Here is a 17,500-nt window from a genome sequence, read left to right as displayed (position 1 = left end):
GGCGTCTCTGACTGTGAGCTGCAGTGTTTCCATACAGAGGCACAAGATCAAAAGTTGCTCAGTGTGTATAAATGGATCTAAATGGATCTCTAATGCTCCTGATGTGACATCACATCCTGTCTGTAGTGTGGAGATGTACAGACAGCAGACCAGCAGACTGAACTCAGTCAGAGTCTCCTGCTGTGAAAACAAAGTGAAACTTAACACTCCACAGTCAGGAACAGATCTGCAGTCAGTAACTCTTCTTCTGCCCTGCAGATTTTAACGGTAGGTGACGTCATCTTGTGGTGTTTAAGTCACGTTAGTGGAGTTAGATCATTTAACTGTGGCAGTGCTGCAGGGCAGAGACCTGAACACTGTGGGTCTGAACACCATCTGTGCTCGTTAAATTACACGAGTGTAATGCAGGACATTTGTGGTTCATCCAGAATTTCTCCCTGGTATAAATTACAAATACTTCACTCTCAGTATTTTATGGGAGTAATAAAGTAATACATATATGCCGTCCGGATTATTTATTAAAATCACCGACATGCAATGAACTAAATTACATTACCAACGTTGTCCTTCAGTACTAATCCTGTCCAGACAGGACTATGTTCATTCTGGTCCTGAGGTAAAACGGACCAATCACAGACTCCTCTGGGACTGGTCATCCTACTCTAGTGATTCTAGCTAAGTAGCGTTCTGGAAGCTAACAGCTAACTAGGCGCTCCTCAGATTCTGAACTGTTTGCCCTGCAACACGTGACATCACATCCTTTATCGTCACAAAGAGCAAAGGTTATTCATTGGGTGAAATCAGCGACCAAGAGTTTCAACTCAGCATGAGTCAGTAAAAACATATGATGACTCAGCACATGTTCTCATTAACATGTTGTGTTGAAGAGGAACACGCGTGTCGTACCAGACTGAACACTCAGACGTGTTGAAAACCACACAGAGCGGACCAAAGTTCAGATCAAATGTATTCAGATGTTGTTGTTATTGGTCACACATGAGACCACAGAAGAAGAGGAGTATTTCCTGGTTAGAAAGTCTTCTTTGTTGGTGCTGTAGAAGGAAAGCAGTGATCCACAAACAACCTTACAGACATGGAAAAGAAAGACTGTTCTTTCTTTCATTCTTTCTTTCTCTCTCCTCCCTCCATCCCTCCTACACTCCTAACAAGGCTGAGTCAGTTTAAACACAAAATTTCCATTTAACATTAATTTGTTTTATTCACACAGCAGCCATATTTGATTCATGTCATCCTCAGGGAGGGAAGCAGATGGAAACTTCATGTTGTTAATATTAAATTTAGCTCCAAACCAGCTGGGTCTAATTATTTTAATAGTCAGTATTATCAGCATGTCTTTAGTATTAGTAACATGCCAACATGATGCCTCATATCCTTAGTGGAGCAAAACATTTGCTAGCTAATGCTGTTTAGCTGCTTTAACTATTGAAACTAGTTATCAGCTACAACTTTAGCAACGTTAGCTAACATTATGGGCATGGTTGGTTTGGAGATAAAGCTAACATAGCTAACTGCTAATGTTAGCTAACATGTTGCTGTAGATCTAAGGATCATTTGGAGCAGATTTACAGTTTGTTTGTCTCCTGGGGGACGGACTGAAGGAATAAAGTGATTTTGTCTCATCTGGTTTAAACCTCAGAGATCTGACAACAGACTTTACACAACAAGGAAGTGACAGAGCAAAAGAATTCAAACAATAAAATATATTTCAGTAAACAACCAGGCAGCTGGTTGATGATGGACTGGTTTTACTGGAGTCCCAGTTTAAACTGACCCAGCCTGTCTAACACTCACCTGGAGCCATGTCTGTCTGTCTGACTGTCTGTCTGTCTGTCTGTCTGTCTGCACTTGTCCTTCACTCCGGGCGCACGGGCCTGACGTAGGCGGCGTAGGCGGAGTTAGTAAAATCATGTGCAGGAGGCGCCCGGCGGCGGGGCGTCACGCGCTCCATCCTTACCTCAGCAGCTAGCTGCTCAGCTGGCATGAGGATAGGAACGCAGTAAAAGCTAAATCACAACTTGCAGGAGAAAAGGTGAATCCTCAGCCTGCTGGTGTTTTGTGGTTCTGTTTCTAACTCCGTTCAGTATCTCAGCCAATAGGAGAGCGCTGGTGACGTCAGCGCCGGTCTCAGCCGCCGGGTTGAAGCGGGCCGTCCGGTGCACGCCGCGGCGTCGCCCGTTTAAATAACAAGTGCCGACTCCGCCTACCCGGGCCGGTTTCGGCGTACGCCGGGTGGAATTACAAGTGGACCCTCTGTCTGTTTGTGTGATCCTATAGCAGTACCTTATTAGGGCAACAGGAAGTATCAGATGTGAGTGACAGCCAGGTAGCCCCGCCCCCTCCTCCATATTGACCATATATGGTTATTCTTTCAGAATCTCTATCAGTGACCAGTGAGGATTTCACCAATGGTACGTCAGATGTCTGTGACATCTCTGTTTGTCATCACCTGTGTGTGCCTCATCGTCCAATCAGATCCCTGTACTCCCCATATAACCCTGCCCCCTCCCTAGCAACATAATTAGCTCTGTACTTACCTCATAATTAACATAAATCTGTTTAATATTCATAACACACACACATTTTGTTTCTCTCTCCAGTCGTCCATCCTGATTGGACGGCAGTCATTCTGTCTGTTTTGACTCGTCCATCTATTTCTCTTCTCATTGGTCAGACAGTCAGTAGAAACCAGGAAGTAGAGTTTCTATTGTTGTTAGTATTTACTTATTCTACTGGTTTCCCTTTAACCCGCTGTGTGCTGGTGAGAATAATATTACTGTCATATAAGTAATGTCAGCAGTATTAAAACTGCTGTATTAAAAAATAAGAGGTTAGGTTCATGAAGAATACAAGTGTGAAGGCTGAAGACTACATTTCCCATGTTCCCCTGCTTCAGGATGTAGTCCTCTTTCCTGGAAAAATCCTCTGCCACACAGGAAGTGATGCGTTTTACATTTCCGGTTTGTTTGGAATCAGCAGAAGAAGAAGAACTGGGTAGTTAGCATGAGCAGCGACAGACAGAGAGAAGAGAGACTCAAACTGCAGTGACAGGAATCCAAGCTCCGCCCACACTGTTTGATTGACAGGTGATCATATATATTTATGCTGAGGCAAAGCAGACATATGTGTTTCGGTTTATGTGGAAAACCGGTCAATGCACACATGTATTTACCAGCGATGTGGGAAATTTAGAAACAGATCGCCAAAACTTCCACATGTCCCAGTTTGTCTGCACATGCTCCGGTTCATGTGAAAACTGTTTACATTTACATGACGGCTGAACCAATCAGATGGAGCCATGTGAACAGACATAAAACACATTTGTCTTGTTTACACTGGAGTGAAGCTGAGAGAAGAACAAACAAATGTAAATGTAAACAGTTTTCACATGAACCGGAGCATGTGCAGACAAACTGGCGAGCACGTCTCCCACACGGTGGTGAATGACAGACCGGCTCGTGTGCACATGTACCCCGGCACTGGGTAATGTGCACACCGACCTGTCCACGTGCACACCGACCTGTCCACGTGCACACCGACCTGTCCACGTGCACACCGACCTGTCCACGTGCACACCGACCTGTCCACGTGCACACCGACCTGTCCACATAACCCTCACAGGCAGGAGGCGCTGTAGGAAGCGACTCCAGGTTCCAGTGGTTCAGAGTCAAACAGAAGCGAGTCCTTCATCCTCCGCATGATGACATCACACTGTACTTGTCAGCGTCACTTCCTCTCATGTCCCCACCACTTCCTGTCTGTCCACTGTGTGTAAACAGCAGACTCTGTTCAGACCAGTCCTCCCAGTACAGTCCGGTCTCTGGACCTTTAATTCAGTGGAATTCCCCTTTAAAGTCAAAATCCACCTTAAAGGATCAGTTCATAGATTTAGTTCCTCCTGCAGTTGTTGGACCCTCTCCTCATCTCCTCTGATGTCACAGTCTGGAGCCTCTCAGCAGACTGGGCAGACTGGGCAGACTGGGCAGACTGGTCAGACTGGTCAGACTGGACAGACTGGTCAGACTGGTCAGACTGGGCAGACTGGTCAGACTGGTCAGACTGGACAGACTGGTCAGACTGGACAGACTGGGCAGACTGGTCAGACTGGACAGACTGGTCAGACTGGTCAGACTGGACAGACTGGTCAGACTGGACAGACTGGACAGACTGGTCAGACTGGACAGACTGGACAGACTGGACAGACTGGGCAGACTGGTCAGAGGAATAAATGTGAACTGGTTTTAAGGTGGAATTTCACTTCCAGTCCAGAATAAGAACAGATGAGTGTTAGACTGAACTGTTACTGACTGTCTGTCTCTCTCTCTGTGTGTCTGTCTGTTTCTTTGTGTTTTTTATGTATTTTTTGTGTATTTTGTGTGCGTGTGTGTGTGTGTGCGTGTGTGTGCGTGTGTGTGTGTGTGTGTGTGTGTGTGTGTGTGTGTATGCGCACGTGTGTGTGTTTGTCGTCTCCAGTCGGAGGGCTCCTGCATCTCCATCTCGACCCTCCAGACCAGGCTCCGACTCCTCCCTGTAGCACACACTCACTCACACACACACACACACACACACACACACACACACACACACACACATACACACACACACACACACACATACACACACACACACACACACACACACACACTTAAATATCAGAATTCTGCTGCAATAAACATTTTCTTGCACAAACTGACACTAACAGACTGATCAGATGATTTGTTGATGTTCAGTTTTTTGGGATTCTGATCTCGTCCTGATCGGCAGCAGCTGTCTCTCTCCCGGCATCCTGTCTGTCTGCCTGTCTGTCTGCCTGCCTGTCTGTCTGCCTGTCTGTCTGTCAGAGAGGTGTTCTTCTTCGGTGGTGAACGGTAGTATATTGTCTCTGTCTCCAGTGGGCGTGGTCTAGCTGCATGACCCTTCACAACCGGCCAATAGGCTTCCTCCCTCCGCCTCTATGTTTAGAGTCCTCCAACAGTCTTCTACTTCCTGTTCCTGTCCCCGCTGACCGGCCAATCACAGGCTGAGTTTCCATGTGGCCGCGTTTCAGTGTTGCACAGAAGCTGCTGCTGTCGCCATGACAACCAGTGACAACAGTTGTGTCTCCATGGTTACGTAGTTCAGGTCAGATGAAGGCAGCAGGGTTAACCCCCCCCCCCCCCCCCTCCCCAAGACCTTTGACCCCAGGCTGCCCAGCTCTTCGATCTTTCTGTTGATTCATTTATTTTCTTCTTCTCTTTCTTTTCTTCTTTCTCTCTTTTTCTTTTTTTTTGTGTCGTTTTTCTGTCGTTTCCCAGTCGGCCGAACAAAGGCAGCCCCGCCCACGGAGAGAGTCCACAGTCTTCTATTGAGGGTTAACACACACACACACACACACGCACACACACACACACACACACACACACACACACACACTCTCTCTCTCCCTCCCGCCCTGCAGAGGAGCTGAACTTTGTGTTTCTGTTTCTACTGAACTGTTCTGCTGTTACTGTGAAACTTCACGAGAATAACAATAATATTAATAGTAATAATAACAATAATAATAATATTAATAGTAATAATAACAATAATAATAATATTAATAGTAATAATAACAATAATAATAATCACTAGACCATTCTCACTGAAATATGACCAGAAAAATACTTTGCAATATTATTCCAGTGTGTCGTCCAGCAGGTCTGTCTGCTGTCCGGAGGGTGAGACAGTTCCTGCCTGTCTCACCCTCCTCCTGCCTGTCTCACCCTCCTCCTGCCTGTCTCAAATATTAGAAAAATATTTGATGTTATTAATAGAGGTGGTGTAGAGGTGAAGACCTCTCACTCCTCTGGCCTGAGGTCAGAGGTCAGACCCACAACAACCAACACACCCAGCCACTGTCACCATGGCAACAACAGGAAGACTGTCTGTCATCCCTCCTGGGAGAAATACTCTTTTAGTTTTTATTTTTCTTCTGACTTCTTTCTCTGTTGTATGAAGCTGAGGAGAAACTTCTGTTTTACGCTGAAATGTTACATTTAGGGAAATGTTTACAGTGTTAAGTTTACATATCATTTCTCTTTTCATTAACTTATTTATTTATTTTGTTATTTATTGACTTATTTATTTGCTGCAGTTCCTGTTAGAGGGAAACTCTGACATTGTGAATTTTAGACGTTTTTTTTTTCTCTTCACCAGAATCTGGTCACCTTGTTAAGAAAGTTAGCATTGTTAGCTTCCTTCATTGAAACCAATAGGCACAGCTAGCATCAAGCTAAAAAAGAACCAGCTAATATTCACAATGTGGAGCGTCTCTGTAACTCGCCGCTGAGTCTGAGCAAGCAAAGGTGATGAGATGATGAGATGAGAACGCTTCACTTTGCTTTGTAACATTCATAAGACAGCGGCTTCAGACGATATTAAACCTGTGTGTTATGAATGTTTTATAATGTGTTTTAATGTATTTTAGCTTTTCAGTTGCTGATGGAGATGTGAATTATGAATCTAGGAAATCAAGCTGTTGTAAATGGAACCAAACTGCAGCTGAAGTCGCTGTTTAAAGTCTAAATACTGTTCTAGAGTTAAAGTTAAAGTGTGAAGACGGAGGTTTCCGGCTGTTGGCTGTAGTGTTGAAGCTACACATCTGAAGACAGGCTGTATGGATCTAAACTGGCACTATACATGCTGATCTATCTATTGTATCCGTGTATGTGTATGCTGTTAATGTTGTGGTGCTTCTGTAGTGTCAGCCTGTACCTGTAGCCTGAGCTGCGTTCAGCGGGACTCTCTGTTCTCTGAGGTTTGCTAACATCACAGTAAGTTTCTGTGTTGGCGGAGAGCGGAGCGGCAGGTGAACAGTTTCTACCTGCCAGGTGTTCTGACAGAGGTGAGCGCAGTTACAGAACACTTATCTAAAATAGAGATATATAAAAAGTGTTGTGTCATTACGAGTAACTTTGAATGTTAACTAATAAATTGTTGCAAACAGAGTTCTGCAGCAGCTTGTTGAACGCAGCCCAGCCCCCCCCCCCACCTGTGATTGTGGATAGTACACTCTATATGGTATCAATATACATATATGTATAATGTTTACAGAATATATGAAAAAAAAATCTACTATATATATATGTCAAGAGCATATATATAGATCTATGAAATGAAATATATATGCAGAGAGAAACAGTGGCCTAGATGGTAGTGTGTATGTATGTGTGTGTGTGTACAGTGTGTGTATGTGTGTATTCTTGCAGCCATGTTGTGTATCGTAGTGTCATGTTATCAACAGATGTGTTGACATGAATAAAGTTTGTGTGACTGAAAGTGACGAGCTTCAATTCTTCTTTCTCCTAAATTCACTTATTCACTAACTTACTAACTCACTGACGTATTCATTGATTAACTCGCTACCTTACTCATTCATATACTAATTCATTTACTTATGCACTAACTTATTCATTAACCCATTCACTCATTAACCTTGAGTTGGGGCTCCCCGGGTACGAGCTGCCGTACCACCGAAGGTCTGCAGCATGAAGCCCAGAGGGCTGGAGCAAGGACACATCGTCAAGCCACGTGGTCAGGGGCCCCGTTCGGTGGTCAGGGGCCTCGTTCGGTGGTCAGGGGCCCCCGTTCGGTGGTCAGGAGCCTCGTTCGGTGGTCAGGAGCCCCCGTTCGGTGGTCAGGAGCCTCGTTCGGTGGTCAGGGGCCCCGTTCGGTGGTCAGGGGCCTCGTTCGGTGGTCAGGGGCCCCGTTCGGTGGTCAGGGGCCCCGTTCGGTGGTCAGGAGCCCCCGTTCGGTGGTCAGGAGCCTCGTTCGGTGGTCAGGGGCCCCGTTCGGTGGTCAGGAGCCCCCGTTCGGTGGTCAGGAGCCTCGTTCGGTGGTCAGGGGCCCCCGTTCGGTGGTCAGGGGCCCCGTTCGGTGGTCAGGAGCCCCCGTTCGGTGGTCAGGAGCCTCGTTCGGTGGTCAGGAGCCCCGTTCGGTGGTCAGGGGCCTCGTTCGGTGGTCAGGAGCCCCCGTTCGGTGGTCAGGGGCCCTGTTTGGTGGTCAGGATCCCCGTTCGGTGGTCAGGGGCCCCCATTCGGTGGTCAGGGGCCCCGTTCGGTGGTCAGGAGTCCCGTTCGGTGGTCAGGATCCCCGTTCGGTGGTCAGGGGCCTCGTTCGGTGGTCAGGAGCCCCCGTTCGGTGGTCAGGGGCCTCGTTCGGTGGTCAGGATCCCCGTTCGGTGGTCAGGGGCCTCGTTCGGTGGTCAGGAGCCCCCGTTCGGTGGTCAGGGGCCCCGTTCGGTGGTCAGGATCCCCGTTCGGTGGTCAGGGGCCCCCGTTCGGTGGTCAGGGGCCCCGTTCGGTGGTCAGGGGCCCCGTTCGGTGGTCAGGATCCCCGTTCGGTGGTCAGGGGCCCCGTTCGGGGGTCAGGGGCCCCGTTCGGTGGTCAGGAGCCTCGTTCGGTGGTCAGGGGCCCCGTTCGGTGGTCCCAGCCTATAGCGAACTCACTTTGCCGAGCGGAGCCCCTCCTGGACTTCTGGGGAAGCTTCTCCCCCAGCAGGCGCAGCGTCCGACTCTCTGACTCTCAGGACTGAGCCGCCGCTCGTCCTCGCAGCCTCTGAGGTCCTCGCAGCCTCTGAGGTCCTCGCAGCCTCTGAGGTCCTCGCAGCCTCTGTGGTCCTCGCAGCCTCTGAGGTCCTCGCAGCCTCTGTGGTCCTCGCAGCCTCTGAGGTCCTCGCAGCCTCTGAGGTCCTCGCAGCCTCTGAGGTCCTCGCAGCCTCTGTGGTCCTCGCAGCCTCTGAGGTCCTCGCAGCCTCTGAGGTCCTCGCAGCCTCTGAGGTCCTCGCAGCCTCTGTGGTCCTCGCAGCCTCTGAGGTCCTCGCAGCCTCTGAGGTCCTCGCAGCCTCTGTGGTCCTCGCAGCCTCTGAGGTCCTCGCAGCCTCTGAGGTCCTCGCAGCCTCTGAGGTCCTCGCAGCCTCTGAGGTCCTCGCAGCCTCTGTGGTCCTCGCAGCCTCTGAGGTCCTCGCAGCCTCTGTGGTCCTCGCAGCCTCTGAGGTCCTCGCAGCCTCTGAGGTCCTCGCAGCCTCTGAGGTCCTCGCAGCCTCTGAGGTCCTCGCAGCCTCTGTGGTCCTCGCAGCCTCTGTGGTCCTCGCAGCCTCTGAGGTCCTCGCAGCCTCTGAGGTCCTCGCAGCCTCTGTGGTCCTCGCAGCCTCTGAGGTCCTCGCAGCCTCTGAGGTCCTCGCAGCCTCTGAGGTCCTCGCAGCCTCTGAGGTCCTCGCAGCCTCTGAGGTCCACATCCTCCGCCGCTCAGCGTTCTGCTTGGCGTCATGATGCTGATGGATAATCAGCACCTGAGAGTTCAGATACCGCTTACAGTTCAGAACCAGGCGCCCTCGTTTCCGGGGCATTTTGGCCAACAAGATTAAGAGAAAGGAGCGGTAAGACTGTCTCAAGCTACTTCCTTGTTCCGAAGCGGGATGTTGGTTTTCTTAAAGCGGTTAAAGTTCCTCAAGGTATTCCCTTTCAGAAAGGGTCTGTCAGGGCAGGCGGCTGGTTCACTGCTGTGGACCTTCATGATGCTTCCTTTTGGCCTGGCTTTGCCTCCGCACACCTTCACAAAGTGCTGTTTGTGGGAAGCAAGTATTGATCAGGACCAGCAACACCATGGTTGTGTCCAACATCAATTAACAGAGCAGATTAAAGTCTCCATCCCTGCACGTGAAGGCTCAACCGCTTCTCTTGGGCACAGGCCCTTCGCACCTCCTTGAGGACCTTTCCTCTCCCAGGGTTTCCCCATGTTGCAGACCTGTTGTCTGGGGATGGGGAGGCCCCATCCAGGCCAGCGGTGGCTGCACCTGCAGATTGTGGAGCGGGTCTGGCTTCTCTTCAGGACAGCAGGGTGGACCTTTTTTCTACAGAGCAGAGCACACATTGCCCCTTGTGGTTCTCAATCTGGGAAGGATAATCCCAAGGGAGGATATGGCAGCTGAAGCCCCGGCTCTGAACCTTCATGTGTGTCCCCTGCAGGGCTCGGCTCGAGCGTTAGCGGACACACTGCGGGTCTCTGCTCCCGCACCAGGCTGCAGTACAGCAGCACCTGGAAGGTCTGTAGGGATCGGTGTGTGTTGAATAGGGAAAACCACTTATCTTGTCACGTCACTGTGATCCCGGCCTTCTTGCAGTATCTTTTTGGCTTGGCTGGCAGAGTCTACTATTAGAGGCTGCTTGTCAGTTATTTCTACAGGTCATGGTAAGTTAGATGAGGTTTCTCCTGGGGCACGCCCTTGACTTCACAGTTTCTGAAGGGCTAAGGAGGAACCAGATACCACAGCAGCACCTCCTCTCTGTTAGGCCTCGATCTGCAGCTCATGAAGACAGTATTCCTCCTGCTGTGGATCAGCTGTGAGCGCTATCTGTTGAGAGAGCCGGTCTCAGGTTTGGACTGGCAGGTCAGTCTATCTGCTTCCAAACCCAGTCTTCCAGTTGAAGTTGGAGTCTTTGGCTCCATGGTTAGTGACAGCCTGGCTCTCTGTGGACGCACTGGGTCCCTTCAGGTCTCAGACAGGCTTCTCCGATGGGGGAAGCTCGCCGGGCTGAGCTGGGTCTGAACAGTGCTTGAACCACTGGGAAGTGGATTTGATGGCGGTCCTTTGTGTTTTGTTCTCTGCTGCCGTCGATGCTTCAAACATCAGAGGCCTAAACCCAGGAACCAAATGGTTCCAGGTTCACTGTGGGTAACACTTTCTATGAAAGCCATTTCTATACAGCATTATAGGCACATTCATAATACATTATAATGCATTATAAAACTCATTATAAATGTTTATAATGATGCATGACACCTTTATAAAGTATTATAAGTTGTGGGCATAAGGTATTATAAGTTCAGCGTTCATAATGCTTTATAACCCCAAAGCCAAAGTGACAGCAGTGTTTGAGTCCTGAGTTTCACATTAAACCACCAAACCTCAGCCAGTTATAGAGACTCATAGAGAACTGCTCTAACGTTTCAAAACAGATTATAAATATAAAGTCTCTGAAGTGGATTAAACATCAGTAATGCACTAGAGCACTGCAAGCTGTGTAGGTTATCTATAACACAAAAGACTTGTGAGCAGTGTTTGTTGGCTGTAAGTAAAGTGTAAGAAGAAAAATATTTTTCACAATGATTATTGAAACTATGTTTTACTAAGTAGTTGTACTAAGTTTTTATAAATTTTAATTAAAACAGATAATGCCATTATCAACCTTAGAGCCAGTCTGCTCTTTAGGGAACAGATTATTACTCTAGAAAGATTCTCACTGCAGTCTTTAGTTTATTAAGAACCATGACAAATGTTTCTATGATGATGATGATGATGATGATGATGATGATGATGACATAAGTTTTGTTTTAAGGCTGAGGGGCTGTGAGTTACTGCTGTAGAAACACAATAATACATTATATAGACAATATGGTATATACATTATATCCATGCTGCTGTTTACTTCGGCCACCAGGCGGCGCTGCAGGACCACAGACTGTCCTCACCTTCATCACCTGACATCATCATCATCACTGTCAGCATCAGCAACGGCGAGGAGAGAGAGAGACAGAGAGAGAGAGAGAGAGAGAGAGAGAGAGAGACAGAGAGAGAGAGCGGAAGAGAGGGAGAGATGCTTTGGCAATATTTAATCAGTCTTTGAAATTGTTATGCCAATAAACCGAATTGAAATGCATTGAATTGAGCGAGAGAGAGAGAGAGAGAGAGAGAGAGAGAGAGAGAGAGAGAGAGAGAGCGGAAGAGAGAGAGGGAGGAAGGAAGTGAAAGAGAGAGGTCTATAGCGGTTGGACTAGAATAGAGAGAGGAAGGCAGAGAGAGAGAGAGAGAGAGAGAGAGAGGAAGGCAGAGAGAGAGAGAGAGAGAGAGGAAGGCAGAGAGAGAGAGAGAGAGAGAGGAAGGCAGAGAGAGAGAGAGAGAGAGGGGAAGGCAGAGAGAGAGAGAGAGAGAGAGAGGAAGGCAGAGAGAGAGAGAGAGAGAGAGAGGAAGGCAGAGAGAGAGAGAGAGAGAGAGGGGAAGGCAGAGAGAGAGAGCAGCGTGTTGTATCAGATGAGTCTGGAGGATTAAAGCGTCGCTCATCTGCTCTGTCGGTACCGGGACCGGCTGTGGGACCTGTCTGTCTGTCTGTCTGTCTCTCTCTCTGTCTGTCTGTCTGTCTGTCTGTCTCTCTGTCTGTCTGCCTGTCTGTCTGTCTGTCTGTCTGTCTGCCGGAAGACATGTCCGCTCGGGCTGAGAGTAAGACAGGTAAGCTCAGTTCTTCTGTTGTGTCTGATGGTTGAATGGCAGCATGCTAACTGTTAGCCACCACAGGCTAAAAACAAGCATGTCTGTCTGACTGTCTGTCTATCTGTCTGTCTGTCTGTCTGCCTGTCTGTCTGCCTGTCTATCTGTCTGTCTGCCTGTCTGCCTGCCTGTCTGTCTGCCTGTCTGTCTGTCTGTCTGCCTGTCTGTCTGTCTGCCTGCCTGTCTGTCTGCCTGCCTGTCTGTCTGTCTGTCTGCCTGCCTGTCTGTCTGCCTGTCTGTCTGTCTGTCTGTCTGTCTGTCTGTCTGTCTGTCTGCCTGCCTGTCTGTCTGTCTGTCTGCCTGCCTGTCTGCCTGCCTGTCTGTCTGCCTGTCTGTCTGTCTGTCTGTCTGTCTGTCTGTCTGTCTGTCTGCCTGCCTGTCTGTCTGCCTGTCTGCCTGTCTGTCTGCCTGTCTGTCTGTCTGTCTGCCTGCCTGTCTGTCTGTCTGCCTGCCTGTCTGTCTGCCTGTCTGTCTGCCTGCCTGTCTGCCTGTCTGTCTGTCTGTCTGCCTGTCTCAGATTTACTTTCATTCAGTTTTCTTCAGTGTTTAAAGTTGTTTGCATTGAAGTCTGTTGTAAACGTAAAAAAAAAGAAAAGTAAACTGACATAATAAACATCTCTCCTCCAGACGCCCAGCGTTCCCAGTTTGCTTCTCTCACCATGAGGCTGAAGGATAAGCTCCACCCTCCCAGGATCAGACGTTCTGCAGAGCGAATCAAACGCACCCAGTCCCAGAGAGCCAAACCAGCTGAGCTGGAGCTCAGCACACACACACCGCGACGCAAGGTACACACACACACACACACACACACGCACGCACACACACACACACACACACATCAAGTACAGCCCTTCATCACTGTCACCCTGAGGAGAAACCTCATGTCACCCTGAGGAGAAACCTCATGTCACCCTGAGGAGAAACCTCATGTCACTGAGGAGAAACCTCACGTCACACTGAGGAGAAACCTCACGTCACCCTGAGGAGAAACCTCATGTCACCCTGAGGAGAAACCTCATGTCACACTGAGGAGAAACCTCATGTCACTGAGGAGAAACCTCACGTCACCCTGAGGAGAAACCTCACGTCACACTGAGGAGAAACCTCACGTCACCCTGAGGAGAAACCTCACGTCACCCTGAGGAGAAACCTCATGTCACACTGAGGAGAAACCTCATGTCACCCTGAGGAGAAACCTCATGTCACTGAGGAGAAACCTCATGTCACTGAGGAGAAACCTCATGTCACTGAGGAGAAACCTCATGTCACTGAGGAGAAACCTCATGTCACCCTGAGGAGAAACCTCATGTCACACTGAGGAGAAACCTCATGTCACACTGAGGAGAAACCTCATGTCACTGAGGAGAAACCTCACGTCACCCTGAGGAGAAACCTCATGTCACCCTGAGGAGAAACCTCACGTCACCCTGAGGAGAAACCTCATGTCACACTGAGGAGAAACCTCATGTCACCCTGAGGAGAAACCTCATGTCACTGAGGAGAAACCTCACGTCACCCTGAGGAGAAACCTCGTGTCACTGAGGAGAAACCTCACGTCACCCTGAGGAGAAACCTCATGTCACCCTGAGGAGAAACCTCATGTCACTGAGGAGAAACCTCATGTCACCCTGAGGAGAAACCTCATGTCACCCTGAGGAGAAACCTCATGTCACCTTGAGGAGCTCTTGCACAGCTGAGAGACTGAATGAAGATCGATCAGTAAATCTCTTTGTCGCTCAGCTCCTTGACCTGCTGTCCATGAAGATACAAACAGGAGAGACCAGCAGCATCTTGTTGGAGTCTGATGTCTTGAAGCAGCAACAACACAAACCAGCTGTCAGTCTGGGTGAACCGGGACTGAACCTCAGATTCAGGAGGAATCTGAGGTTCCACAGTCGGTCGGTTTCCTCTCAGCAGCTTGTCAGAGGTTTTCCCAGCAGGCCGAGCAGTGAGATTCCTCCAGAGCTGGGGGGGGGCAAACCTCGCTGGGTCAGAGAAGCAGCAGTCATGATGGTGGCGGCCAGGTGATCACGCGGCGGCCAGGTGATCACACGGCGGTCAGGTGATCACGCGGCGGCCAGGTGATCACGCGGCGGCCAGGTGATCACACGGCGGTCAGGTGATCACGCGGCGGCCAGGTGATCACGCGGCGGCCAGGTGATCACGCGGCGGTCAGGTGATCACGCGGCGGCCAGGTGATCACACGGCGGTCAGGTGATCACACGGCAGTCAGGTGATCCTCAGCTCAGCCTGAAAAGGTATTTTGGGGCCGCTGCTTTGTGAACTCTCCGTCCGCCGGGTGGAGCGTTGGGTCGGGTGGAGCGTTGGGTCGGGTGGAGCGTTGGGTCGGGTGGAGCGTTGGGTCGGGTGGAGCGTTGGGTCGGGTGGAGCGGGTTCAGGTGTCTGATCCACCTTGGCGCAACGCGGAGAACTACGACTGTCAGTTGTTGACCAGTTGATGTCCGATCCTTTCAGTCTGTTCATGTTTAGTCAGAACTGAGGTTTCCAAATCAAGAAGTCTCAGTCTGAAAGGAGGAATGAGGGCCGGAGCAGACAGGATGTTTCAGCTTCACTCAAGACTCGCTCCACTTCCCGTTTCCCACAGAGACTCTTCCCTCTTCAGACTTTCTGTTTCCCCGGCCGCCTCCATCGCCTCTGATTTATTAGGAATCTGCTGTAATTTCCCTGTCTTCTCACAGTCTGTCTGACACTCGTTTTACCAATCTTTAAATTGTGATGATAATTGGTGTGTGTGTGTGTGTGTGTGTGTGTGTGTGTGTGTGTGTGTGTGTGTGTGTGTGTGTGTGTCCAGTCAGTGTGTGTGTTAGCAGAGCAGGAGAGAGCGGTGGTCAGCTCACTGCAGTATTTCAAAGCACTGGTGGACAGACTGGGAGTGGACAGACTGGGAGTGGACAGACTGGTTTTGGACCAGTCTGCGGTGGGCGGTCTGCTGGGCGGGGCTTCAGGTCGAGTCCTGGAGGCGGTCCAGACTCTGGTCCAGCTGGAGCCACGCCTCCACAACAGGTAGCAATCCCCTTTGGCCTTTAACCTTTGACCCTGGAGGCTAATGAACTAATGAATAACTCCAGCCTGCATGCTAACCCCCCCCCCCCCCCTCCTCTCTGCAGTAAGACAGTCTCTTCCTGTCTCTCCCGTCTCTATCGCTCTCTGGCTCAGCTGATTCGCTGGGCGGATCAGGTGATGCTGCAGGGCGTCGCCCGCGACGACAAGGAAGCCACAGCAACCGTCACCATGGTGATCAGGGCCGTACTGGATGGGGTCAAGGTGAGGCTGACTCATAATCGTCACTTATAGGAGTCTGTCTTCTCCTGTTGTCCTCTCCTCTCCTCCTCTCCTCTCCTCCCGTCCTCTCCTCCTCTCCTCTCCTCTCCTCTCCTCTCCTCTCCTCTCCTCCTCTCCTCTCTGTAATAGCACATGTAGTATTGAACGTAACATCATGTTGTGCACATTGTGATGTGATGAGCTGCTGTGCGTTTCTGTCTGTCAGGAGCTGGTTAGATTGGCTGCTGAGAGACAAGATGGCTCCTCCCCCTCCTCTCCTGTCCAATCACAGCCTGCCGTGAGCCAACCTGGAGGGTGTGAAGGCCGACAGACATCAGGCCGAACCCGGACCTCCCCGAACCCTGGAGCTCCTACAGAGGAGGAGGAGGAAGAGGAGGAGGAGGGGAGGAAGGTGGAGAGGAAAGAGGAAAAGAAGGAGGTTTCTGCTCCTCCCAAACCCCCTAAGCCCCTCCCCCAGCCCTCCGCCCCGCCCACCCAGCAGACAGACAGACCGAGGTGAGAAACAAACCTGATGAAACCGATGATGACGGCACGGTGGCTCAGTGGTTAGCACTGTTGCCTCACAGCAAGAAGGTCCTGGGTTTGAACCCCGGTCTGTCCCAGGTCCTTTCTGTGTGGAGTTCGCATGTTCTCCCCGTGTTTGTGTGGGTTTCCACCGGGTGCTCCGGTTTCCTCCCACCATCAAAAGACATGTATGTTAGGGTTAACTCCTGTCAGCGCCCCTGACCACGGCACTGGCAAAAGAGCTGGAGTTGGTCCCCGGGCGCTGTACTGCGGCTGCCCACTGCTCCTAGTACTAGTGTGTATAGGATGGGTCAAATGCAGAGGACAAATTTCCCCACGGGGATAATAAAGTACAAAAATACAAATGATGATGTTCAGCAGAGTCGAACGTCTCGCTGCTGTGAGGCGTCCGGCGGGTTTCTGGACCCGAGGCGTCCGGCTGCAGAGCGACACGGAAACGCTCCGTGGGTCAGAAGAGTTTTCATGTGTGAACGCAAACCTGCGATGTGAAAATCACCTGAAACCTTCTCAGGTCATTAACCCTAACCCTAACCTCCAAATCAGCTCAGGTGTGAAAACACTTCAGTAGCTGGAATAGAGACAGCTGTTAGCAAGCTACAGCTAACTGGTTAGCCACGCTACCGGTCTGTCTTTATACCTGTTAGCATTACAACAAGCTACAGCTAACTGGTTAACTATGCTACCGGTCTGTCTTTATACCTGTTAGCATTACAACAAGCTACAGCTAACTGGTTAGCTATGCTACCGGTCTGTCTTTATACCTGTTAGCATTACAACAAGCTACAGCTAACTGGTTAGCCACGCTACCGGTCTGTCTTTATACCTGTTAGCATTACAACAAGCTACAGCTAACTGGTTAGCTATGCTACCGGTCTGTCTTTATACCTGTTAGCATTACAACAAGCTACAGCTAACTGGTTAGCCACGCTACCGGTCTGTCTTTATACCTGTTAGCATTACAACAAGCTACAGCTAACTGGTTAGCCACGCTACCGGTCTGTCTTTATACCTGTTAGCATTACAACAAGCTACAGCTAACTGGTTAACTATGCTACCGGTCTGTCTTTATACCTGTTAGCATTACAACAAGCTACAGCTAACTGGTTAGCTATGCTACCGGTCTGTCTTTATACCTGTTAGCATTACAACAAGCTACAGCTAACTGGTTAGCCACGCTACCGGTCTGTCTTTATACCTGTTAGCATTACAACAAGCTACAGCTAACTGGTTAGCCATGCTACCGGTCTGTCTTTATACCTGTTAGCATTACAACAAGCTACAGCTAACTGGTTAGCCACGCTACCGGTCTGTCTTTATACCTGTTAGCATTACAACAAGCTACAGCTAACTGGTTAGCCACGCTACCGGTCTGTC

The 17,500-nt window shown here is 49.9% G+C and overlaps 1 protein-coding gene and 1 pseudogene across 1 annotated transcript in view; both read left to right on the top strand.

Annotated features, from left to right (window-relative positions):
• The window catches only part of LOC139919361 (dynamin-1-like), a 43,897-nt pseudogene extending 41,482 nt beyond the window's left edge, over positions 1-2,415 (top strand).
• A 9,451-nt stretch (positions 2,416-11,866) lies between these two features.
• Positions 11,867-17,500, top strand: part of LOC139911126 (rap guanine nucleotide exchange factor 1-like) — a 25,030-nt gene continuing 19,396 nt past the window's right edge. Inside the window, exons 1-5 of the mRNA XM_078285409.1 lie at positions 11,867-12,259; positions 12,926-13,083; positions 15,111-15,322; positions 15,427-15,583; positions 15,807-16,096. Coding sequence (XP_078141535.1) covers positions 12,232-12,259; positions 12,926-13,083; positions 15,111-15,322; positions 15,427-15,583; positions 15,807-16,096 — 845 coding nt within the window. The 5' untranslated portion in view covers positions 11,867-12,231. The remainder of the gene's footprint in view (positions 12,260-12,925; positions 13,084-15,110; positions 15,323-15,426; positions 15,584-15,806; positions 16,097-17,500) is intronic.

Source organism: Centroberyx gerrardi, chromosome 8 (assembly GCF_048128805.1).
Source record: "Centroberyx gerrardi isolate f3 chromosome 8, fCenGer3.hap1.cur.20231027, whole genome shotgun sequence".
Lineage (NCBI taxonomy): Eukaryota > Metazoa > Chordata > Actinopteri > Beryciformes > Berycidae > Centroberyx > Centroberyx gerrardi.
This window is presented reverse-complemented; position numbering and strand designations above follow the sequence as displayed.